Source organism: Chlorocebus sabaeus, chromosome 16 (assembly GCF_047675955.1).
Source record: "Chlorocebus sabaeus isolate Y175 chromosome 16, mChlSab1.0.hap1, whole genome shotgun sequence".
Lineage (NCBI taxonomy): Eukaryota > Metazoa > Chordata > Mammalia > Primates > Cercopithecidae > Chlorocebus > Chlorocebus sabaeus.
Window position 1 is genome coordinate 34040414 of NC_132919.1, and position 25434 is coordinate 34065847.

Consider the following 25434-nt stretch of genomic DNA (forward strand, 5'->3'; position numbering starts at 1 on the left):
GCCACTGCACTCCAGCCTGGGTGACAGAGCAAGACTCTGTTTCTAAACTTTAAAAAAAAGAAGCTGGGGCTCAAGGTAGAATCACATGCATTTAATAACTTATGGGAGTTATGGAAACAGGTGGGCATGGCCAGGGGTCAGGGGCCAGGAGTGTGGGGAGATGTTCTGAGGGAGAGTCATTAGATATAGGATGGTCTCACTGCCCCAGCCTACCTCTGGAGTTGGAGTGAGAGCAGTGGGTTGCCCCTTTGCTCAAATGAGCAGATGGAGTCTATATTTGTCTTCTGACCCACTCCTGCCCAAGGCCCTGTGTGGAGATGAGGGAACGTCCCTTCTGTTCCCGCAGCTGTGAATCCAGTGTATACATGACCATTCTTTTTGCTTCCCTCCTCCCCCACATGTTCATGTGCCTCAGACCCAGGACTCCTCCTCAGGTGGAAGTGGAGCTTGATCAAGCCAGTGAGGTCGCAGGTCCTCTGGAGTCTGGGGCCTGCTCTCCAATGGAGCGGCTGGCTCTTTCTCCTTTCCTTCCTCCTCCTCCTCACCTACTGAAGCTCCATCCACCCGGGATGCCTCCCCTCCCTTGCTGCCCAGCACAGCTCTCAACAGTCTGTCCCTGCGGGGCGGCCTGGCTGGACCCAGGCAGACATAGGCCAGTGGCTTGGGGATTCGTGAAGGCTGCTTCTCAGGCCTGTGGTCTCTTCGGGGCCGGATCCTGGGTCTCAGCTTCAGCTTGTAGATGGACGGGACCCTCTTGGGCTTCCGGAGAGTTCTCCTGCCCTCACTTAGACATGCCTTGACTTTGTCAGAGTTGGGGTCCAAGGGCAAAGGTGTGGGGGCCTCCGGGCTGGCAGACGCAGTAGGGGCCGAGCAGTCCTGCCCTCCCTGAGGTGAGACCTTCCTCATGTGGGTGCCCTTGGCACTCAGGCTTGCCTTTGTGCTGGGCCCACTCTGTATGGCTCCCAACTTCCCTTTGAGGCTTTCCAGTCCTGGGGTAACAGCTGGCTTAGGGGAGCCAGTCGGGACTGCCTTCCAGGCTTCCAGGTCCACTTTAAGGAGGGGTGGGGGGCCCTGAGCCAGTTCTTGGATGACTTTGTCATAAGGACCCCCAGGCTTAGGCCACCGCCCACCCAGGCTGGGGACATAGACCCCACTGCGAGGGATGACCCCAGACCTTGTGCCCTGCAGACAGGCACTCCCGACTTCTAGCAGCTTCATGTTGCCCAAAATCTCCTCTTCAAGGCTACAGTAGATGGCTTGCTCCTTGTTCCTGCCCAGGGGCAGAGGTGTGTACCGCCCCTCCTGCTCCTGTGGGCCCAGGTCCCGGGACTCTTTGGCCTCTGCCATGAGCTGGATGTCCAACTGCTGGTCCTCCTGCCTCACTTTCACAGAGTAGTCCCCATGTGTGGACCCAGCCAGGTCCGCAGTGACGGCCCTTAGTGGAATGGGGTCTCTCCCAAGTTCTGTCCTGGGACTTCTACTTGTAGCACCAGGAAAGCTCCTTTCTGGTGTCGGGGGGTGAGCAGAGGGCAGCCGGATGGGGATCTTGGTTAGGCCTTGGATAGGGGTTGGAGAACAGACAGACTCTGGCTCCCTGAACTGGAAGAACGCACCCTTGGCCTTATCCTGGAGTGGCAGCCTGAGGCCCAGTTGCTCGGCTGGGCTACAGGAACGAGGCAGGGGAGATAGTCCTCTTGCTGATATCCCTTTGGTGGTGGCCTCAATGTCTCGGAGTCTTTGTGGGGTGGGGTTCCGGGCATCAGTTCCCTGGCTGTCTGTTTTTTCATGAACCCAAGATGTGGGAATCCTTCCCCTGGGGAGTTCAGGGGGGTATCTATCCTCCTTCTTTCCTGACAAGGTGCACTGTGGGTCTCGGCCCTTTTGGGAAGACGAGGACTGGGGGCTGAGTGGGCTGTCCCCAGCTGTCGGCTGCCTCCAAGATGGGGTGAGAGACCTCTCCTGGCACCTGAAAGGGAGAATCACAAGGCTGCAAAGGGAGACTCCTCAGGCTGGCAGGGTCATCTAGTGTGGTCCCTGGCTCTGGGAAGTGACGGTCTTTCCCCAGTGAGAACACCCAGGGGGCTCGACTTCACGCTGAATGAAACCTATGCTCCCTCTCCTCCCTGACTGCCTTGAAATCCTCCTGATGACAGTCACTGCCTAAGTCTATGTGCCCTTGTTCCCTGTGTAGCAGATAGAAGGAAGCCTGATCCTGGCCTGAGGTGACTTCAGATCCTTCGAGGGATGGCCCCAGACCAGTTGCAGGGCAGTGGAGAGACAGAGGGGAGTGCACGGGTTGTCTTAGTCTGTGCTCTACCGTGGAATGGGAGGAAACCTTGAGTAAGTCTGTTCCATTTCTGAGTCTCATCTGTGAAATGGGAAGGCATATGAAGTAACCACATTATCCCAAAGGTACTGGGTGTGCTTCTGGTTCCAAACACCTGTGGTCTCAGGATAGAGTCGCTGCTGGGGATCTGCTCCTTTTATGTTGGAGTGTGGTGGCCTCTGAAAATGTGCACTCCAAAGGAAAAACAGCCCCTTCCCTATCTCTTCCCCATACCTCAGGAATGGTGCCATCTCTCTGGAGGCCCCCGCCCCTGCTCCCCGTTCCCTGCGGGGTCTGGTGGAGGATGGGGTGGGGGGCCTCAGCCTTCGGCCTGAAGAGGCATATGTCTTCCAGTCCACGGGGGGTGGCGGGCTCTGTGAGCGGCTGATGGTCATCGTAGGCTGGGTCTGTGAGGGTCCATCCTGTACCCTTACTTCATGCTGCACTGGTGGGGCCGGGGGCTTCAGGAAGTTGCCTGGCTTGTGTGCTAACAACAGTGCCCCGCAGAAAGGAGAGGAGAGAAGAGTTCAATTCCTGCTGATGGGGCCCATTGTTCCTCCCCCAGTGGTCCTATGCCCCACACCCCACACTAAAAACAGTGGGACCTACAGTGGCAACACCAGAGTTTCTTTACAGGAGGGGCTTGGGGACCCAGCTGGGGGATTTGTTTAAAGCTATGTTTGTAGTGCAGGTACACAACTTTCCCTTAGAGCGTGTGCTTATTTGGAGTGGCTGGAGGCATTGATGGAGATTATGGAAGAACTAAAGATCTTCCAAGTCACACTTGGTACCAACACTGTGGATCGTGGATCCCAGAGCCAGACCTAAGCGCTGCCAAAATGCACCCTGGCCAAATGCTGCTTCTGCGTGTGTTGCACACCATCTTGTGGTGACATTTAGTACTGTACTGTGCCCAACTACTGCCTTCCTTCCTCCAGCCTCCCCACATACCTCTTCCCCCTGGAGATCAGACATACCTCCCACCTCTGCCTCCAGCCTCCCAACCCAGAGTTATGCCTTTCCAACCAACCCCACAGGGAGAGGACCCTCAGGGGACTCACAGAGGGATGTGCAGCGGCAGGGGTCATGTTTGTCCAGATAATGGCCCAGCGTGTCCCAGCCGCCCCCTACACGTACCATCACATTGTTCCGGAGGATCTGAGGGGGCAAGGGTGAGGTTGAGGGCAGGGTGGAGGGCAGCCTCTCTTCCTGGACCAGCTTGCGGGCTTCCGGCACCCACTCAGGGATGCTCTCATCCATGTACTCATCCACACATAGATGTCTGTGTGTGCCGTAAAAAGGCAGCCTGAATCTCCTCCTCCGTGACTGGCATCAGATAACACATGCGGTCAAGGGTGGGGGCCAGGCTGAAAGCTGTCCCACAATTGGACAAGGGATCCCAAAAGCATTGCAGAGGCTTCCCCCAGAGCGCTCCTTTCGCTGTAAACGGTTTTGCATCTACACATGCCTGTGTCCAAAATGGAACCCTACTGCCACTGGCTTTACCTCTGTGGCCTGTGTGGGAGAGCCCATGGGAGTCCTGATCCCACTCCACCCTCAGGCAAGTCACATGTCTCTTCAAGCTTCAGCTTCCTGTCTTGGAAAGTGGGGCCACAAGTTCTTGCCCCTATCTGCATCACAGGGCTGTTGCCTCAGCTCTAGGGGAGGGCCCAGAAGGCTGGCTCTGCTCCCAGGTGTGGCCTGTGCCCCAGGAAAGGGCTGGGCCATGACCGGAGCTGCTAGCCACTCCCGTGGGTACAGCCCGTTTCTGGTGAGGCCAGGTATTGGGGTGGAAGGCACATTTCAGACCTGTGCTGCTACTCACTGCTGAACGTACCCCCAGGCAAGTGGTGGGGGTGGAATTATGGGGTCTGTGTGGCTGGGGCCACGCACTGAAACCAAACTTGGGGTTCTCAAGCCGCTTCCTCTAATCAAGCCTGTGGGTGGAGTGGAATGGAAAAGTGTGAGCACCCTTCTCCATACCCCACTCCGCCTGAGAACACACTCTAGACTGGGCCATGGTGGCGGAGAGGGAGGGTGGTGGCTCTGGCTGCCCTGATGGGAGGAAGAGATAGTCTTGTCACCTTTGCCAGGGATCTCCTGGAATTCTCCCAGGGAGAGAAGGAGAGCTCCAAGGCCTGATGGCTTGGGGTGAATGATGACTTACTGTCATTGCCATTAAGCCTGGGCAAAGTCCCATATTCTGGGGGACTTACTGTCATTGTCCCAAGCCTGGGCAAGAAACCCTATTCTGGGGGTCCCTTGACCCCCAGCCTGGACTTACCCGGATGAAGATGAGGGTGTTGGAGTCACCCACACGGTACTTCCCCTCAGACACTTTGACCATGGAGAACTGCACCGGGCACGTGCAGTGGCTCACAAGGTTCTGCACCTGCGGGCGGGTGGTGAACTCAGCCCTCTCTTTTCCCCACTCTGGGTCAAAATGGGGGGCCTACTTGCCCCCACAGTCACCCCTGAGGTTTCTGCTGAGGTCAGGGCTAGGGGCTGAGAAGCAAGGAGGGAGTGGATAAGGCTGTAAATGACCCAGTGAGAACGAGACCTGGGTGGTCACCCATGGACCTACCTACCATGAAGTCCAGAGCCCTCATGGGTCAGCTGATGGAAGCAGTGGAGTGTCACGGGGGGACTGTGGGATCTGACAGGCTGGGGTCAGTGCCCTGCATCCACCGCATCATAGGCTTTTCATTAAGAAACCGGCCTGAGCTCCATTTTCCCCAGGGGTTAACCACACAGAACTAACTGCTGTGAAGCGACCCTCTGTGCAGACCCTGTTCCAAGCACTTTGTATGTGCTGGTTCGTTTAAATGAAGGTAGGTGCTGTTACTGTCCTCATGCTGCAGATAAGGGAAGCCAGACACAGAGAGGTTAAATAATTTGCCCAAAGTCAGGCAAGCTGCAAAGCAGTGGAACTAAGACTTGAACCAAGGTGTCTCAGAGAGTGCCACCGTCCGTGTTCTTGAAAACTGTCCCAGCAGAGGTTAAATGAGAGGGGCATCCAGTGCTGGGCTGGTAAGAACGCTTGAGAAATGACATGGCCATTAATTACTACGGGTGGTTAGGGTTGAGGCTCAGAGTGGAACCGTGCCTTAAAGCCACACAGTGAATTCTTGTCAGGGTGGACAGTGGAGCTCAAGAAGCGGGTGGATTAGAGGGGGCTGGAGTGGGACTGGGGAGAGGAGCATGAAGGACAAAGGGAAGGGGGCCCTGAGGGCGTGTGCAGAGCCCCTCACCATCTGGTCCAGGTTCCGGAAGTGGCAGGGCTGGCGCCTGGGGGGCGCTGGCGGCAAGGGGTCGGGCGGGGGCAGGGCCAGCTCCCTCCGCACCTCCTCCTCGATCTCCTCCTCCAGCTGCACGAGGGTGGGCGCCTCAACGCCAAAGCGCCACGCCCGGCGGCCCAGCTCCAGCAAACACAGCACCACGTTCTTTACGTTCTTGCGCTGCACCAAGTCTTCCGTCTCGAACATCAGCACCTCTGGAGTGGAGGCGGGGAGAAAAGGGCAGAAGCAGCGTGAGCCCCCAGAGGACCTGAGCCTCCGGGCAGGGGCGAGCGGGGAGGAAAGCCCTGGGGTCATCCCCGGTCTGGGGCAGCAAGGATCCTGACATGTCACATGGGGAGTGGTTTGGGTCTCAGAATCTTGGGGTCAAGTCAGCCCCCTAAGAGGGGTCTGGGCGGAATTGCTCAGGTGCTGGGTACAGACACGCAGCCCATCTCACAGGACAGGCTGCGGGTGGGAAGAGGTGACAGCAAAGCAAAGGCACCTGGAGACTGGCTCTGAGTGTGAGTGAGAGAAGGATGAACTCCACCTTCCCCTCTCCCCACTCAGTTTGCCTGGGTGGGTCCAGGAGCAGGAAGCGGTTTGTTCCACTTTCCACCCACACCTCTCCCCGCCAATCTCCGCCAGGCATCTCAAACTCAGCTCCCACCCAGGCCCAACCAGGCATGCTGAGGACATGCTCTGGAGCCAACCACTAAGGCTGGAGTCCTGACTCACTACCAACCGCATGACCTTGAGCTAGACCCTGAGCCTCAGTTTCCTCTTCTGTAAAATGGGGATGTAGTCTGTTTCATGGGGTTGTTGTAAAGATTGGATATGCTAACAGTTGTTAACCATTCACAATGTTCCGCACATGCAAGCATTCCTTAAAGCACTAGCTTCTATTAACCTTCCAATTCTGCTCCTCAGTGCCCAGCCACCAGCCAGTAGCCCAGGCCTCACCCTTTCCCCAGTCTCACCCCTGCCACCTTTGGCCAGGAGGATGGCGCAACATCCAGTCTTATCCCATTCCTGGTTTCAAGGCCAAGGAGATGAAGGATCCTGACATGTCACTCCCTGAACCCTGCAAGCCCCAGCATGACGGTGCCCCTCCCTGGCGTCATCCCATCTGTCTCCTCCTGTGTTCTCTCCTAATCCTAGCCCTGTGCCCTCACCACCAGGCTCCCCCCAGTCATTCACACACTGTGCTTTTTCTGCGCCTTTGCCCCTGTCGTCCCCGCTGCTTAGAATTCCCTTCCTACAAAATTATATTTATTCCTCAAGACTCAGGCCAGCCGGGTGTGGTGGCTCACACCTGTAATCCCAGCACTTTGGGAGGCCAAGGTGGGCGGATCACTTGAGGTCAGGAGTTCGAGACCAGCCTGGCCAACATAGTGAAACCCCATCTCTACTAAAAATGCAAAAATTAGCCGGGCATGGTGGTGGGCGCCTGTAATCCCAGCTACTCAGGAGACTGAGGCACAAGTAATCGCTTGAACCCGGGAGGTGGAGGTTGCAGTGAGCCAAGATCACGCCACTGTACTCCAGCCTGTGTGATAGAGTGAGATTCAGTCTCAAAAACAAAACAAACAAACAAAAAAAGACTCAGGCCAAATCTCCTTCCTTTATGAGGCAACCTTTCTCCGCCCCATTCCACCTAATCAGGCTGCTGTTTCCTCCCCTGGCTCCCAGCACTACACCTCTACTTCAGGCCTTTAATTTACATATCTATCCCTTCGCCTCTCTCTCTCTCTCTTTTTTTTTTTTTTTTTTTTTTTGAGACAAACTCTCCCTCTGTCACCCAGGTTGGAGTGCAGTGGCGCCATCTCAGCTCACTGCAACCTCTGCCTCCTGGGTTCAGGCAATTCTCCTATCTCAGCCTGCCACCATGCCCAGCTAATTTTTGTATTTTTAGTAGAGACAGGGTTTTGCCATGTTAGGCCGGGCTGGTCTTGAACTCCTGACCTCAGGTGATCCACCCATCTCAGCCTCCGAAAGTTTTGGGATTACAGGCGTGAGCCACCGTGCCTGGCCTTCTGCCTCTCTTGCTAGACAATGAATTCATTGGGCGCTGGGTCTCTTTCCTCTGTGTCCTTGGTGCCCAGCAAAGTGCTCAGATCAGAAGAGGTGCTTGATATATGCTTACTGAAGTAATCATTAGCATTTATCAATCATCAACATATTTATTTATTGAGAATTTACTATGAAGTGGGGAAAATGAGGCATGAGAAAAAGAGATGGTTCAAGGCAAATCTAGAATGAGGACCCAGGCTCCTGCCCCCCAGACCTAGCCTGTGCATTTGAGAAAAGATGAATACCCTCCAAGATAAGCATCTGGGATGGGGAAGGGGGTGCAGCGTGGTTACCTTGGATGCCCATCTCCTTTCGACACCACTGGATGAAGTTGGAGACATTGTCCCTGGCCTGGAAGGTACCTGGCTGGGCGGCCCCATTGCAGGAGACCCCGACCCGGGGCATGGGAATCTTCTGGGCTTGGGCAGGTGCCTCAGCCAGGAAGGCCAGGGCAGCGTCAGTGACAGCGTTGGCATGCCGGCACAGCACCAGACCCGTCTCCAGCACCTGCAGGAAGTTGGTCGAGTCGATGTCCAACCCATAGAGGTCGCGAAGCCATTCAGCCAGGTCTTCCTTCATGGCCTCCAGGTACTGCTCGCTGGACTTGAAAGGCCGGATACTGCACACAGGTGGCTCTAGGGTCCCGGGCCTCCTCCTGCCTCCCACAGGCTGGGACATGGCTGGACCCCAGCAGCGAAGGAGGTGGGCACCTCCCCTCTCCCACTGCCACCTCTCTCCTCCCACCGCTGCTGGGTTTCAGCTGGGTTCTCCCTGATTCCAAGGTTCCCCTGTGACTCGCTGAGAGCCCCGGACTTCCAACGCTGCTACTTGCCACTGGCTTCAGCCGCCAGGCCAGGCCCAGCCCCTGCTCCCCCACATTCCTCAGTCCTTGCCACAGCTTTCCCTGGTGGCCCTGGAGCGACCTTGCTCTCAGGCTGCCCAGTCCACTCAGAGTTCACCCTTCTCAGGCCGGGTGGAGGTGAGGACACTCCTCTCTTTCCCCAAGGCTAAACAGATCAAGCTGGCTGCCTCCTACCCTCTGCTGGCTGTGGCCACGGAGCCTGGGGTGGCTGCCGGCCTCCCCACTCTGCTTTCCTCCCCTCTCCTTGGAGACCGCGGCTGCTACAAACACTCCTTGTGAACCCTTCCCAGCAGGCAAGGACTGCCCTGCAGAACAGAGGGAGAGGGAGGAGAGGCGGGGGCTGGTTTCTCTCACAGGGCTGACCAAGTGGGAACTTTGGGGGAGTGGAGGGAAAGCAGGGGTAGGGTTTGCCATACCCCTTGGTGTTTAGTGAGTACAAGAGAATGGGAATGAAACAGACATAGCAATAGAGCACAACACTCATGAGTTTAGCCTTAAATCCTGTGTGACCATCATATACTACCTAGCCTCTCTGTGCCTTAGTTTCTCAACCATAAAATGGGGGTAATAATGTTTACCTCTTTGGTGTGTTGTGAGGGATAAAGGAACAATGTATGTGAAAGTGTCAGACCATTGGCTGGGCGCGGTGGCTCAAGCCTGTAATCCCAGCACTTTGGGAGGCCGAGACGGGCAGATGACGAGGTCAGGAGATCGAGACCATCCTGGCTAACATCGTGAAACCCCGTCTCTACTAAAAAAATACAAAAAAACTAGCCGGGCGTGGTGGCGGACGCCTGTAGTCCCAGCTACTCGGGAGGCTGAGGCAGGAGAATGGCGTGAACCCGGGAGGCAGAGCTTGCAGTGAGGTGAGATCCTGCCACTGCACTCCAGCATGGGCGACAGAGTGAGACTCCGTCTCAAAAAAAAAAAAAAGAAAGAAAAAGAAAGTATCAGACCATCAGAACTCACAGGCAGGCACAAATCTGGGTGGGTCCCAGTTCTCCCAGCAGCTCTGTTAGCACCATGATCCCCACTTTCTCTGAAGAACCTGCCCCACTGCCCACACTAACCATGTGATTGTGCTAGAGCAGGCTGTCGGTCATAATATCCTACCCTCATGGCCACAGCAATGCATTCATTCAACCAACATCTTGGTTGGTCACAGTGTAAGTGCTGCCTGTAATCCCAGCACTTTGGAAGGCCAAGGCAGGAGGATCACTTCAGGCCAGGAGTTGCAGACCAGCCTGGGCAACATGATGAAACCCTGTCTCTACAGAAATAATACAAAAAATTAGCCAAGCATGGTGGCATGCACCTATAATCCCAGCTACTCAGGAGGTTGAGGCTGTACTGAGCCATGACTGCACCACTGCACTCCAGCCTAGGCAGCAGAACAAGACCCTGTCTTAAAAAAGAAAAAAATCTTGAGCACCAACTATGTGCCAGGCACTACTGCAGGCCTGAAGATACAGAAATAAACAAAAAAGACCAGGTCCCTGACCTTATGGGGGCTACTTCCGTGTTACCGAGTGGTGAATGACAGATAGACAAATAAATCTAAGGTCGGGCGCCATGGCTCATGCCTGTAATTTCAACACTTTGGGAGGCTGAGGTGGGGGGATCACTTGAGCCCAGGAGTTCGAGACCAGTCTGGCCAACATGGCGAAACTCCGCCTCTACTAATACAAAAATTAGCCAGGCGTGCTGGCGGGCACCTGTAATCCCAGCTACTCGGGAGTCTGAGGCAGGAGAATCGCTTGAACCTGGGAGGCAGAGGTTGCAGTGAGTCGAGATCGTGCCACTGCACTCCAGCCTGGGCGACATAAATAAATCTCATAAATAAATAAATAAATAAATAAATAAATAAATAAATAAATAAATCTATAGTAAGTCAGACGGTGATCCATACCAGGGAGACAAATAAAGGAGTAAAGGAGGCGAGGGTGTGCATGGAATTTTCTCTAAGATGCTTAGAGAAGGCCTCAGGGATAAGGTGATAATTGAGCAGAGACCTGAGAGAAGATCAGAAGCATGCTCTGCAGCTGTCTGGGGGAAGAGTGCTCAGGCAGAGGGACAGCCAGTGCAAACGCTCTGAGACCCCCATCTCCACAAAAACTTTTTTTTTTGAGAAGGAGTCTCACTCTGTCACCCAGGCGGGAGTGCTGTGGCGATCTCGGCTCACTGCAAGCTCTGCCTCCCGGGTTCATGCCATTCTCCTGCCTCAGCCTCCTGAGTAGCTGGGACTACAGGTGCCTGCAACCATGCCCGGCTAATTTTTTGTATTTTTAGTAGAGACGGGGTTTCGCCATGTTAGCCAGGATGGTCTCGATCTCCTGACCTCGTGATCTGCCCACCTCGACCTCCCAAAGTCCTGGGATTACAGGCATGAGCCACTGCACCCGGCCTCTACAAAAACTTTTTAAAAATGTTAACCAGGCATGGCCAGGCGTGATGGCTCACGTCTGTAATCCCAGCACTTTGGGAGGCTGAGGCGGGTGGATCACAAGGTCAAGAGATCGAGACCATCCTGGGTAACACGGTGAAACCCCGTCTCTACTAAAACGACAAAAAAAAATTAGCCAAGCATGGTGGTGGGCGCCTGTAGTCCCAGCTATGCAGGAGGCTGAGGCAGAAGAGTGGCGCGAACCTGGGCGGCAGAGCTTGCAGCGAGCCGAGATTGCACCACCGTACTCCAGCCTGGGCGATAGAGCGAGACTCTGTCTCAAAAAATAAACCCAAAAAACAAAAAAAGTTAGCCAGGCGTGGTTGGCACACACCTGTGGTCCCAGCTACATGGGAGGTTTGCAGGAGAATTGCTTGAGCCCAGGAGGTTGAAGTTGTAGTGAGCTATGACTGCACCACAACAGAGTGAGATCCTGTTGAAGAAGAAGAAGGAGAAAAAGAGTAAAAGGAGAAGAAAGGTAGAAGAATCCCGAAGAAAGGTAGGGTGTGTAGGATAAGAGTCTAGGAAACGAGGTCCTAGATCATGCAGGGCCTTGTAGGTGACTCTGAAGAGTCTGACTTTTTCTCTGAGTGAAATGAGAAGTGCCCTGGAGTGTTTTGAGAAGAGTAGGGACATGCTCTGATTCGGGCTGCTGTGTGAAGAACTGCAGGGGCAAGTGCAGAATCAGGGGGACAGTTAGACTACTGCAGTCATTCAAGGCACAGCAAGGGTGTCTTAAACCAAGTGGTGCCTATGGAGGTGATGACAAGTAGTCACATTCCATGTAACCTTGAAAAGTTAATAGGATTGGTCCAAAATAGGGTTCCTTGACCTTGGCACTATTGACATCTTAGGTGAAATAATTCTTTTGCTGTGGAGGTTGTCCTGGGCATTGTAGGACATTTAGCAGCATCCCTGGCCACTACCCACCAAAAGCCAGTAGCACCCCTGCCCCCATTATTATTTTTATTTTTAATTTTTTGAGACGGAGTCTCGTTCTGTTGCCTAGGCTGGAGTGCCATGGCACAATCTTGGCTCACTGCAACCTCCGCCTCCTGGGTTCAAGTGATTCTCCTCTTTCAGACTCCTGAGTAGCTGGGATTACAGGCGCACACCACCACGCCTGGCTAATTTTTTGTATTTTAGTAGAGATGGGGTTCCACCATGTCCCCAGGCTGGTCTCAAACTCCTGAGCTCAGGCAATCCACCCACCTTGACCTCCCAAAGTGCTAGGATTACAGGCATGAGCCACCATGCCTGGCCCCCTGCCCCCATTAAAACAACCGAAAATGTCTCCAGACATTAACATTTGGCAATGTCTTCTGGGGGACAATGTCCCTGGGGGGCAATGTCCCTCTGCCTCCCCACTAAGAGCCACTAATCTAGGAGGTAAGCGTGGGACTCAGCAAGTCCAAACAGCCCTTCCCTGGGCTTTTAAAATTGGAGCTATAGGGCCAGGTTCTTTTCCCAATCAGATGGTGAAGATTTGGGGGATGCATTCCTATTACACAGGGAGAGCCCTTCTGCAATAGAGGCAGTCACGTATCTTCTGTTATTAGTTAGGGCCGAGCTAAGCTGCTATATATAACAAAAAGGCCACTGAAAACAGTGGCTCACACAAGAGAAAAGTTTATTTCTCTCTCTTAGAGACAGATGATCCAAAGTAGGCAAGTGGCTCTGCTCCACAAAGTTTTCCAGGCACTTGCTTCCTTTCTTGCTGCTTCTTTAGGCCATTGTTGTTACCTACATAGTCAATGCCGACCTCCCACAACTTTGTCCTCAGGCTGCAGTGAAGTAGAACAGAGAGGACAGAACAGACCAGGTTCCTCCATTTTTTTTTTTTTTTTTAAAGACAGAGCCTCACTCTGTCACCCAGGCTGGAGTGCAGAGGAATGATCTTGGCTCATTGCAACCTCTGCCTCTTGGGTTCAAGCAATTCTCCTGCCTCAGCCTCCCGACTAGCTGAGATTACAGGTACACCACCACGCCCGGCTAATTTTGTATTTTTAGTAGAGACAGGGTTTCGCCATGTTGGCCAGGGTGGTCTCGAACTCCTGAGCTCAAGTGATCTGCCCACCTTGGCCTCCCAAAGTGCTGGGATTACAGGCTTGAGCCACTGTGCCCAGCAGAGAACACCTTAATTAATAGCAAGATAGGCCGGGCTCCATCTCAAAACAAATACAAAACATTCAATGGATCCTCCTGGAAAGTGGACCGGCCTCAGTGGATAGGAAGCTGGAAGTGGATCATCATCTGATTGGTTCCTGATTAGACTCCTAAGGATTACAGAGGGAATAAGAGACCCCAGAATTCAGTGTAGCCTGTATCCAAGGAATTGCATGGATTGGGGCAGGGAAAGACAGAGACCAGTAGCTGGGCAGCTGAGAAGAAAAGACAGGCTGGGAAAGGGGGTAGAGGGACCACGTCTTCTGCCTCCCACACCATCCTATTTGCAGGTCACTGGCTGTGGCAAGCCTCAGGGTTTTCTATTTCCTAAGAGGACTCAGAATAAGTCATAGGGCCTGTCTGAGTTGTTCTCCAGGGACAAGGGAAGAAGTATTTTCCTCCCTTGAGCATGTTTAAAAAGACTGGGCTGGATGCGGTGACTCATGCTTGTCATCCCAGCACTTTAGGAAGCCAAGGCGGGCAGATCACTTGAGGTCAGGAGTTCGAGAACAGCCTGGACAACATGGTGAAATCCTGTCTGTACTAAAAATATAGAAACTATCTGGGTTTGGTGGCGGGCACCTGTAATCCCAGCTACTCAGGAGGAGGCAGGAGAATTAGCCACTGCATTCCAGCCTGGGCAACAGAGGGAGACTCTGTCTCAAAATAAATAAATAAAAATAAAATAAAATAAAATAAAATAAAAAGACTGTAGGAGACAAAAATGAAATTGTTTTATAACTATACTCTATGAGTCCCACTTGATCAAAGGTACCAGTTACAACTGGTCTAGGACAATCTTGACAACCCTCTTTTTGCCATAAGTTGGTTCAGGAATGGGTTTGTGCCCCAGTTCTGGCCAATGAGATTCAAAGAGAAGTCTGTTGGAGAGTTTCTGAGAAGTCTCTGCCATTCCTTTTCTTCCTGCCTTGGTCATAGCTGCATGAAGCTGCAATGCCCGGATCTGCAGCAGCCATTTTGTAACCAAGAGGAGACAAAGAAGGCAAAGAGGAAAGGTGAGAATAAGCAGGGCCCTTAATAACTCCAGCAAGACACTGAACCAATCCTGGAGCCCCTTACTAAGTAAATTAATACATTTTATAAAGTTTGAGCTATTATTAGTTAGGCATTATGGATTTTACTAGCCAGTTACATCTTCACTGACATGATGCTGTAAGTTTAGGAGGCCCCGTTCCTTTTCTCTATACAAATGTAAGATGTTGTTACAAATATTCCCAATCAAGTAGCACTTACATACTATCTTACTGGATTATTGTTCTTAATAATTTTTTTTTAAGAGACAGGGGTCTTGCTCTGTTGCCCAGGCTGGAGTGCAGTGGCTATTCACAGGCACAATTATTGTGCACTGCAGCTTTAAATTCCTGGCCTCAAGTGATTTTCCCATCTCAGCCTCCTGAGTTGCTGGGACTATGGGTTCCCCTCACTGTGCCCCACTTAGATATTATTTTCTCTTAAGTTATATTTATGGCCCAGCCAAAACTGATATTGCATTTCCATGTTATACCTATTAGAAGTTAAGGAGCTATTTATACTATTAATTTCAAAAGTTAAAATTTAATATGAAAAAATTGTAGCTTTACCTGTGATAACTGACTTTGTCTTGTCCTTTAGGTATGATTTCCATAAATAACAGAAAATAATGCTTGAGCTTGCCAATAAAATATAGCCCATTCTCTTCTGGTTTCAAACAGTCTCTTTTGGACAGAGATTCAGTCAATTCTGAGTTTTCACTCATTCCCAGGACGGTTTCGCCCCTCTCAAGAGGTCTCCCAAGCTGATGTCTGAGTGCAGGAGGCATGCATATGTTTCTGGGGCCAGTGGGATTACCTGCTTGCTCTAATGTTTTCAATGAAGACTGTACTAGTCCTCTGTGAAATCAATTTCTAGTGTGCTGGCTGGGCACGGTGGCTCACACCTGTAATCCCAGCACTTTGGGAGGTCGAGGCAGGCAGATCACTTGAGGTCAGGAGTTCAAGACTAGCCTCGCCAACAGGGTGAAACCCCGTCTATACGAAGAATCCAAAAATTAGCTGGACACAGTGGCACACGCCTGTAATCCCAGCTACTCAGGAGGTTGAGGCAGGAGAATCGCTTGAACCTGGGAGGCAGAGGTTGCAGCGAGCTGAGATCACACCACTGTACTCTGTCCTGGGCAGCAAAGCAAGACTCTATCTCAAAAATAAAAAAATAATAATAATAAAATAAATTTTAGTGTGCTTTAATGCTAGTATGGGTTGTTTGAAAATCTGACTTTTTATGAAGGTCCCAGAAAATCCAAAATAGCCTTGGGAAGAGGGAATGCACATCCTAAGGATGAATGGCTACTGGGCAGATTAGGGTTGGGGAAGCAGGATGAGAAGAATAACCATGCCAGGGGACACTCTGTTGTGGTGTCTTGGTGAGATGCTCCCTAAAGACCATAGCACAGGCTCACTGGTTTAGATGTGCCTGCCAGGGGCATTAAATCTTAGTGAGTGTCTCATTGAGATTGCTCATGGTGCCAGTGTCCATGGGTGACCCCCAGCAGTGGCCTCCAAAGTGAATTGTTCCTGTAATGCGATCTTGACTATGTTCTTATTCTCCATCCTTCCTTGATTCCTATCCAGTTCTCAAGTCTTTTGGTCATTCTGTGAGCTCTCGCTATTCTTTCTCTTTAAATCAACCAGAGGGAGCTTTTGAATTTTGCAATCAAGAGCCATGGTGGCTACAAATGCTTTCAGGAAATTTAAGGAGAATGAGCTTGTTGGGAGACAATTCTCCTTGGGCCTTTTGTGTTTATGCATGTCTTGAAAGCAGAGACCCTGACTTTTCAAGGGTTTTTGTATAAGTGAACAATCTTGGAAAATAGACATAGTGCCTCCTGCCTGAGCAAACAGCAGGTTTGCTCACTACCCATTATAAAAGATTCAGGTTTCTTGGCTGGGCACAGTGTGGCTCAGGCCTGTAATCCCAGCACTTTGGGAGGCCGAGGCGGGCGGATCACAAGGTCAGGAGATCAAGACCATCCTGGCTAACACAGTGAAACCCCGTCCCTACTAAAAAAGACAAAAAAATTAGCCGGATGTGGTGGCGGGCGCCTGTAGTCCCAGCTACTCGGGAGGCTGAGGCAGGAGAATGGCGTGAACCCAGGAGGTGGAACTTGCAGTGAGCCGAGATCGCGCCACTGCATTCCAGTCGGGCAACAGAGCAAGACTCCCTCTCAAAAAAAAAAAAAAAAGATGCCCAAAGGAAGAGACTCCATCGCCCTCCACTCTCAGACTTGGATGGAGGATTGCAGATCACTATTAGATTGGGATCTCTTTGAGGTCAGCAACTTCTCAACAGACGGAGGGCTTTCCAGAGCTGAATCTGTCCATTGTCCATCTGCACATTCTTCTCTGTGCCAATATACGCCACTTCAAGTCCAGGAAAGGAAAGGATTTTCCTGAAGCTCCATGATTTTACTCCCTCCCCAGCCTCTGTCCCCCACAAATACACAATATCCAGGAGCTATACCCTCCTCGTGCCCAAGTCCTACTTCCTACTGGACTTGGCACCTATTCCCTTGTATTCCTTGGCACTAAGGCAATGAAATGGAAATAGGAGAAGTGGGGAGTATGGGGTGAAGAAGGATAAGGATAAGACAGGAGGAGGAGAGAATATAATGATACAAACAAACTCAATGCTTTCAGTGCTTCCTGTAGGCCAGGTAGAGCCTGGTACTGTACTACTACTCTGACTTACAGAGGAAGAGAGTGAAAGTCAGAGAGATACCATGCTGAACATCAGATAACTTTTGTATTTATGTGGTAGAGCTGGGATTTGAATCCGGTTTATTGGGGGCCAAAGCCGTCCTCTCTTCCCCTTTAATGCCTTCCTAAGAGGGAAGGTAGGAGACACCTGAGTTGTTAGTGCTTTGGGAGGCTCTGGAAAAGGAAATTATTCCTGGGCAGAGCCTTATGGGCAGGTGAGGTTCTAGCCCCACCCCTTGTGATCCAATAGAGGCCCTAGACATGAGACAAAGTTCTGTGGGTTCTGGGTATCCTCTCACATCCCAGTCCCTGATCAGGGAAAGCAGGGCACAGCCTTGGGAAGAATGGATAAGCATGGTGAGTGGGGCTGGAGGCAGGGTGGGGCTGGTGGACAGGTCCTCTTGACCCTAGCTTGGACAGTCAAGACCATCACCATGAAGTCCAACCTCTTCTCAGTTACCCATCCATGTAGCTGCAAGCCCTCTCCTTTCCCCTTCCTAAATACTCTTTTTTTTTTTTTTTTTTTTTTTGGAGACAGAGTCTTGCTCTGTCACCCAGACTGGAGTGCAGTGGCGAGATCTCGGCTCACTGCAGCCTCTGCCTTCCGGGTTCAAGCGATTCTCGTGCCTCGGGCTCCCGAGTAGCTGAGACCACAGGAACATGCCACAGCACCCAGCTAATTTTTGTATTTTGTATTTTTAGTAGTTGGCCAGGCTAGTAGCAAACTCCTGACCTCAAGTGATCCACCCACCTTGGCCTCCCAAAATCCTGGGATTACAGGCGTGAACCACCGTGCCTGGCCTGTTTTTGTTTGTTTGTTTGTTTTAGAAACAGTCCTGCTGTGTCACCCAGGCTGGAGTACAGTGGCGTTATCATCATAGCTCACCACAGTCTCAACCTCCCAGGCTCAAGTGATCCTCCCGCCTTGGCCTCCCAAAGTGCTGGGATTACAGATGTGAGCCACTACATCTGGCTCCAGAATAGTCTTCACATCTGCTTCATCATCTCCACATGCTCTTGTTCAGGCCTTTGTCTTTTCTGGCCTGGACCACTGTAAGGACTCCTAGGTGGGGTCTCCCTCTGTCTTGTCAGAGGGAACATCCTAAAAGACAGCTTGGAACATGTCCTTCTACAAGAAGGTTCAGTGGCTCCTCACTGCTGAGAGGCAAAGTTCAAATTCCATAGCGCAGCCCTCAATGTCCAACCCTTTCTTTTCAACCCCTTTTCCTCCTCCCCTTCCTCCTGAAACATCTCTGGAACCCTTTTCTAGCTATGTACTAGGCCTGGCCTTTTACAACCAGAAGGCTAAAACACCAATTATGAGCATTCCCTTTGCTCTTTTTTTTTTTTTTTTTTTTTTTTTGAGACGGAGTCTTGCTCTGTCGCCCAGGCTGGAGTGCAGTGGCCTGATCTCAGCTCACTGCAAGCTCCGCCTCCCGGGTTTACGCCATTCTCCTGCCTCAGCCTCCCGAGTAGCTGGGACTACAGGCGCCCGCCATCTCGCCCGGCTAGTTTTTTTGTATTTTTTAGTAGAGACGGGGTTTCACTGTGTTAGCCAGGATGGTCTCGATCTCCTGACCTCGTGATCCGCCCGTCTCGGCCTCCCAAAGTGCTGGGATTACAGGCTTGAGCCACCGCGCCCGGCCTCCCTTTGCTCTTTAAATAGGATGGACTGGGATTGATAGAAACGTTTCTTTTTCTTTTCTTCTTTTTTTTTCTTTTTTGAGACAGAGTTTCGCTCTTGTTGCTCAGGCTGGAATGCAATGGCATGATCTCGGCTCACCGCAACCTCCACGCCCGCCCCAGGTTCAAGTGATTCTCCTGTCTCAGCCTCCTGAGTAGCTGGGATTACAGGCATGCACTGCCATGCCTGGCTAATTTTGTATTTTTAGTAGAGACAGGGTTTCTCCATGCTGGTCAGGCTGGTCTCGAACTCCCGACCTCAGGTGATCCACCTGCCTCAGCCTCCCAAAGTGCTGGGATTACAGGCATGAGCCACTGTGCCCGGCCTAGAAAAGTTTCTTGACTTTTCCATAGCAAACTCCACGAGTTGTGTCTTCTCTGCCCTCCTCCCCTCTTTCCTTTACATCCTGTGACAGACAGGATGCAAGAAGCCTGGTGAATGTTTGCTGAATGGGCGGGGGACACCTTCTAGGGGAGGCCAGCTTAGCTTCCATGTCAGTCCAAGAACGTCCTGCTGGGGCTACTGCTTGTGGTATCTGTGCCCTGAACAAAGGCACCAGCAAGAGGGGACAGTGGTGGCTGAAGTCAGAGGCACCTTTTCCTAATCGGCTCACCCTAAGGACAGCCTTTTCCCAATTGGTCTGCCCATAGAGGGTCCTTTTTCCATCTCCCTGACTATAAGGCGCCTTTTCTAACCATACAGAGGTGCTGTAAGCCCACCCGCCTGCCCGCCCCACCAGCGGAGATGCTGGGCTTCCTTAAGGCAAGACCCACTTGGAGGAAGGAAATCTCATTCAGAAAATAAAATATTCTACAAATAACCACCTGTTAAAATGGGATCAGCGACCGGGTGCGGTGGCTCACGCCTGTAATCCCAACACTTGGGGAGGCCGAGGCGGGCAGATCTTGAGGTCAGGAGATCAAGACCATCCTGGCTAACACGGTGAGACCCCGTCTCTTCTAAAAATACAAAAAGTTAGCCAGTCATGGTGGTGGGCTCCTGTAGTCCCAGCTACTCAGGAGGCTGAGGCAGGAGAATGGCATGAACCCGGGAGGTGGAGCTTGTAGTGAACCCAGATGGCACCACCACACTCCAGCCTGGGCGATAGAGCGAGACTCCATCTCAAAAAAAAAAAAAAAAGAGAGAGATCAGTAAGCCAGGGGAGGTGGCTTGTGGCTGTGATCCCACACTTTAGGCGACCTAGGCAGGAGAGCTGCTTGAAGCCAGGAGTTCGAGACCAGACTGGGCAACATAGTGAGACCCTGTCTCAAAAAAATAAATTTTTTTTTTTTAAATTGTAGAGAAGGGGTCTCACTCTTACCTAGGCTGGAGTGCAGTGGTGCAATCATGGCTCACTATAGCCTCGACTTCCCTAACTCAGCTTCCTCTCACCTCAGCCTCCCAAGTAGCTGGGACCACAGGTGTACACCACCATGCCGTTTTTTGTTTGCTTTGTTTTGTTTTTTGTAGCGAAATAAAAAGAGTCTCACCTTGTTGCCCACACTGGTCTCGAACTCTTGAGCTCAAGCCATCCGCCTGCCTCGACCTCCCAAAGTGCTGAGATTACAGGCGTGAGCCACCATGCCTGGACTTACAAAACTTTTTTGAACAAGTATCCAGGGCCGGGCACGGTGGCTCACACCTGTAATCTCAGCACTTTGGGAGGCTGAGGAGGGCAAATCACCTGAGGTCAGGAGTTTGAGACCAGTCCGGCCAACACGGTGAAATGCCGTTTCTACTAAAAATACAAAAATTAGCCAGGCGCAGTGGGGCGTGCCTGTAGTCCCAGCTACTTGGGAGGCTGAGGCAGGATAATCGCTTGAGCCACTGAGGCGGAGGTTGCAATGAGCAGAGATCACGCCACTGCACTCCAGTCTGAGCGACAGAGAGAGACCCTGTCTCAAAAAAATAAAATTAAAAATTAAATAAAATGAAAAATTATTCTGGACCCTTTCTCGGGGACAGCAGGACTGCCCTGACCTTCTGGCCCGTAGGTGTGAAGACTCCCTTGTGGAAGAAGGAACCGGAAGAGCCCCGGGCCGAGGAGGCGGAAGAGGAAGGGAAGGAGGGGTCGGAGGACGAGGACGAGGACGAGGACAACCAGAGGCCGCCGGAGGAGAGCGCAGCGGAGGGCGAGGAGCCGCCGCGGGAGGCGGAGGAAGGCGAGGGCCGCGAGCGGCGCTCAGTGTCCTACTGCCCGCTGCGCCAGGAGTCCAGCACCCAGCAGGTGGCGCTGCTGCGGCGCGCGGACAGCGGCTTCTGGGGCTGGCTCGGCCCCTTGGCGCTGCTGGGCAGCCTGACGGCTCCCACCGACAGGTGAATGTGCGCTTCTCGGCCGGGGCACGAGGGACGCGGTGCCCGGGCCCCAGGGAGGAGGGGCGGCCCTAGGCACTGAGCGCCGGGTCCCCGCCGACAGGAAGCGGAGCCTCCCGGAGGAGCCGTGCGTGTTGGAGATCCGGCGACGACCGCCGCGCCGCGGGGGCTGTGTGGGCTGCGAAATCCTTTTCTGCAAGAAATGCAGGAGTCTGCACAGCCACCCGGCCTATGTGGCGCACTGCGTTCTGGATCACCCGGATCTGGGTAAGGCGGGGGCCGCTGGGAGCTCCTGAGCGCCCCCACTCCCAGCCTTTGTGCCCTCCATCCTTTCCTAGTCCCAGACTCCATACCGACCTTCTCTCTTGGAACGCGGACTCCTCTCTGACACATTCCCAGAACCGCCCCTTCTCAACTGCTGTCCAGAGCGCCCCCATCCGGCAAGAAGGCCCACTGTTGGTGCTTGGTTCCCACCTGTCACCTAGCGCCCCCAGTGCAAAGCCCAGCATAACCTAGAGCCCACTGTCAACAGCGCCCACCGAGGGCTCCCCGCCCCACGCAGCACCAGCGCCACCGCACACCTGACTCTGTCGGCTCACACAGCCTCACCTTCACCTCTTGGGTATTTCAGATCTGCTCTGGCCCGGTGGGCAGAGGCATCGCCTAGAGAAAATAACCTCCGGGTTCCCTCATCCCTCTTGACAAACCTGCCTCTCTCCCTGAAATCATTCACTAAAACCTCTGATCAAAGTGTCAGTGCTTTGAGGTGGGGTACGGTGGCTCCGGGTGGGGATGATCCTCCTGGGGTTCAAGCCAGAGGTAAAAGTGTGGGCAGGGAGCCTCTTCCCTCTCTACCCCAGAACGGTACAAACATTTGTATCCAAAGGTAAATGCCCTTCTGCTCGCCGCAGAGAAGAAAATGAACAGGCAGGGCCAACAATGGCCCTGGGGAGCTGAGGGCTGAACCCTTGCCAGACCATTCTCCCCTCCCCTAGACGCCCTGGCTTGCTGAGGTCAATGCTGTGCATATGAGGCACTAGCAGGTGTGGAAGGGTGGGGGAAGCCTGGAAAACCAGATGCTAAAATAAAAGCTGGCATGGGTGGAGGCTGAAGACAGGGAGGCTGGGGAGCTGGTTCCTTCTCCAGGAATCCCAGCTATTCTTGGCCAGACAGCAGGAGCTTTGGGAATGCCGCGTGTGTGGCCTGGAGAATGCGGCCATTGTGAGAGCACAAGGCCACCCCCAGCCTGCAGGGCTGCCTGTTGTGGAGGCTGCATCCCCAGCGCCCGCAGCGTTGCAGACCCCCAGGAAGGCCCCTTGACCTCTCCCTGCTGCACAACATTCTCCATCTGGCCTGGGGGGCAAGGACATTTTGCTTTTTGAGGAGAGGCAGGCACCCTCTCTCCATCACAGCTCCACACACACACACACATACACACACAGCTGGCTGGTCCTGGCTTGGATGGAAGAGCATGGCCTTGGCCTCCCCTGCACCCATGCCCACCTGCTCTCAAAGCAAAGGATGGAAGAACTGCTCCAAAGAAGGCTGCTTCCTGCCTCTCGGCCCACCAGCTGAAGGCGCCTCTTTATTCTAGCCCCGGACAAAAAGCCAGGGACTGGCAGGCCTGCATCAGTCTCCCTCCCACTCTGCGTCCTGACCCCACAAAGGGCCTCTGAGGTTGGAGACACCTATGCCCTCATCCCCATCCATGCTTCCTGGGGGTGCGGCCTCTGACTAAATATGACACCGTTTTCTAAGAACTGAGCCAGGAGGTCCTGAGGAGAAGGGCAGTCTTGCAAAATGGTCTCTAATCTCTCTGCTGAGTTTTTCATCCCGCTGTTTGGATCCCAGTGCTGTCACCTCTTGAAAGGAACTGTACCTTTAGCAGAAGAAACAAAGGTCTGGGGAGGATAGAAGTCCTTGGAGGAACAGGCCAAGGGATCTGGGACCCTTTTTTTTGCTTTTCCTAAGATTGATCCCACCCCCACCTCCATGTGGTGGGAACAAAGACAATGCTGCATTCTTCAAGGAACAAAGGCAGACAGACTTCCAGATGGAGGCTTTGCTGCCTGGTCTTCTGCAGAGGGACTCAGAGGCTTCTAAGACGGGTTCTGCCCCAGGGGTGGGGAACACGATTTTGCCCTGAGAGCACCACCAGTTTCTGAGATGAGGAGGTGCCTTCAGAACAGGGTACTCCCTGAGTTGGCGTGCCAGCAGCCCATCCAGGGCAACTCGGTGCCCCAGCGGCCTGAGGTGGTCGCCCGCAGTTTGGCCTGGTCGAGGCGCCAGTAGCGGTCATCTCGGAAGAAGATAATGGAGCCGTCGGGCCTCGGCAGGGCGCCGCTGACCTCCTCAGGGATGCCGCCCCAGTCCTGCAGACTTCGGGGGTAGTAGGGCTCCACTTGCAGTCCCCCTTGGGCCAGCACGTAGTAGCGGGCACCCTTGAAGAGGATGAGGCGGCGCAGAGGAGGAAAGAAGAGGGCGGCGTCGGGGTGGTGGGGCAGGCCCCCTGCACGGCACAGCTGTGGGAGACCCCACACTGGCTTGGGGCCCCGGAACCTCCAGCATCGACCCCCTGTGGGAAATTGGGAGAGCCAGGGTGAGCTCTCTACCCTACCTCTATCCCCCATACCTCTGCTCTCCTTTAAGCTGGAGCCCACGATGGTTGGTATTCATACCAATAGAATGGATTGCACTACTAATTAGTTATAAATAGCAGGGCGGTAGTAGCGACCACTGTTATTGTCTAGACTTCCAGCAGGTGTCAGCAGAGGGCGGATAGCCTCGAAAGGAAAGCCCAGCGCTTTCTTCACTGCCATCACTACTAATAATTCTATGAGGGCAAGGATTTTTGTTTCGTTCACTCCTGTATCCCTAACATATCCAACCGTGTCTAGTGCATACAAGGCACTCAATATTGGTTGAATGAATGAAAAATGAATGAATGCTATTTACCTAAGTATTACCATATATCTAGTAAGATATTGTACACTCTTCAAGCAATATTCTCTTTTCATACTCCTTCCTCAAAAAATCTGAGGTATTGTTTTCCCTATTCGAGAAATGCACACTCCAAAAGTTAAGCGACATGTCCAACCCCACACGGCTAGGATTCCAAGGAAGATCCAGCTGTTTTCTGTGGAATTGCACAATTCTAGAGCCGTCCTCTGCTTCCCTCTAGACTCCTCTCTGAAACTGTCCCTGGGACCTTGACACTTGCTGCTCCCTAATCCATCCCTGAAAGGTATCTTCTGATAGAGTCTCCCCTGGGGTCACAGGTTCAAATTGGAATAGAGACTCCACGATGGACTCGTGTGAGAGTCTTCCCCTCTTTTGTCCTTTTGACCTTGGGCAGGACACCTCCCCTCTCTAGGGCTCAGTTTTCCCAGCTGCCCCAGAGCCAGTACCTTTGAAGAAGTAGAAATCTCCATCCTCCAATGACACTGCAGCAGCCTCAATGTTGGGGGGCAGCCCGACCCACCTTTCCTGTAGTGGACGGGGCTCTGAGACGTTGCCATCAGGTGCCACCTCCCAGAAGTGGCTCCCTTTAAAAATATATAGTCGCTGTTGCCTGTCTGCCCAGAGACAAGAGAGAGTTGAGGAGTGACCATCAGCTTCCTGCTGGCTTTCCAGGGAAGATGCTGTCCTGGAAGCCAGTTTCCCAAATGGACAAGGGTAGGGTATGGTGTGTACAGTTGACGCAGAGGAGAAAGTCGGCAGGAAGAAGCAGTGTTTTGCTTGGTGTGGGGTGTTTACTTGCAGCATGCTTGTGGCTTGGGATTTCTGGCTTTTACAATCCATCCCCCCACTTTGTACTCCAGCTCTGGAGACCCTAAGAGATGTGGAAGGAGAGAATAAAGAAGCAAAGCCCCAGTGGGACCTTCTTACCTACAGTGATGGCATCGAAGGAAGAGTGGCAGTATTTAGGGCCCTGGGTTTCAGGGCGCCTTCCTTGGGGGCTGTGGGAGTCCCAGGCCTCAAAGTCAGTGAACAGCTTTCCTGGGAGCTGGACGGCCACCGAGCCCCCTAGGGGCTTCCCTTTGTGAGTAAGGAAATAAGAGAGAGAGAACACACATAGAGTGGAGGGTATGCTGTGCACTCAAGACCTTCCCTTGGTTACTTTCATGATTATTTAATATGAGGGGCAAGGAAGGAGAGTGGGAGTGGGGGTTAACAGTTATTCCTGGGCCAGGAGTGGTGTTTCACACCTGTAATCCCAGTACTTTGGGAGGCCGAGGCAGGCAGTTCACTTGAGGTTAGGAGTTTGAGACCAGCCTGGCCAATGGTGAAACCCTGTCTCTACTAAAAATATAAAAATTAACTGGGCATGGTGGCCTACACCTGTAGTCCCAGCTACTTGGGAGGCTGAGGCAGGAGAATCACTTGAATCCGGGAGGTGGAGGTTGCAGTGAGCCAAGATCATGCCACTGCACTCTAGCCTGGGTAACAGAGCGAGACTCCATCTCAAAAAGGAAAAAAAAAAGAGTTGTTTCTGGTTGTTGGTGCTAACCATCAAACTAAACTCAGGAATCTTCTCCTA

The 25434-nt window shown here is 52.9% G+C and overlaps 3 protein-coding genes across 3 annotated transcripts in view; 1 reads left to right on the forward strand and 2 right to left on the reverse strand.

The window, feature by feature from the left end:
• Positions 1–76: 76 nt before the first annotated feature.
• On the reverse strand, positions 77–9615 carry GAS2L2 (growth arrest specific 2 like 2). Its single transcript, XM_008011073.3, has 6 exons — positions 7968–9615; positions 5578–5819; positions 4611–4718; positions 3388–3484; positions 2561–2813; positions 77–1966 (listed from the first exon to the last, which is right to left on the reverse strand). Exons 1-6 carry the CDS (start codon positions 8350–8352, stop codon positions 412–414), a joined length of 2640 nt encoding a protein of 879 aa, XP_008009264.3. The 5' UTR covers positions 8353–9615; the 3' UTR covers positions 77–411.
• Positions 9616–14088: 4473 nt separating this feature from the next.
• Positions 14089–22459, forward strand: C16H17orf50 (chromosome 16 C17orf50 homolog). Its single transcript, XM_008011076.3, has 3 exons — positions 14089–14161; positions 20576–20897; positions 20998–22459. The coding sequence occupies exons 1-3, from the start codon at positions 14089–14091 to the stop codon at positions 21188–21190; spliced, it is 588 nt and encodes a 195-aa protein (XP_008009267.3). The 3' UTR covers positions 21191–22459.
• Positions 22444–25434, reverse strand: part of MMP28 (matrix metallopeptidase 28) — a 30407-nt gene continuing 27416 nt past the window's right edge. Inside the window, exons 6-8 of the mRNA XM_008011075.3 lie at positions 24783–24932; positions 24302–24469; positions 22444–23469 (exon numbers count right to left, since the gene is read on the reverse strand). Of these exons, the coding sequence (XP_008009266.3) occupies positions 23075–23469; positions 24302–24469; positions 24783–24932 (713 nt within the window). The 3' untranslated portion in view covers positions 22444–23074. The remainder of the gene's footprint in view (positions 23470–24301; positions 24470–24782; positions 24933–25434) is intronic.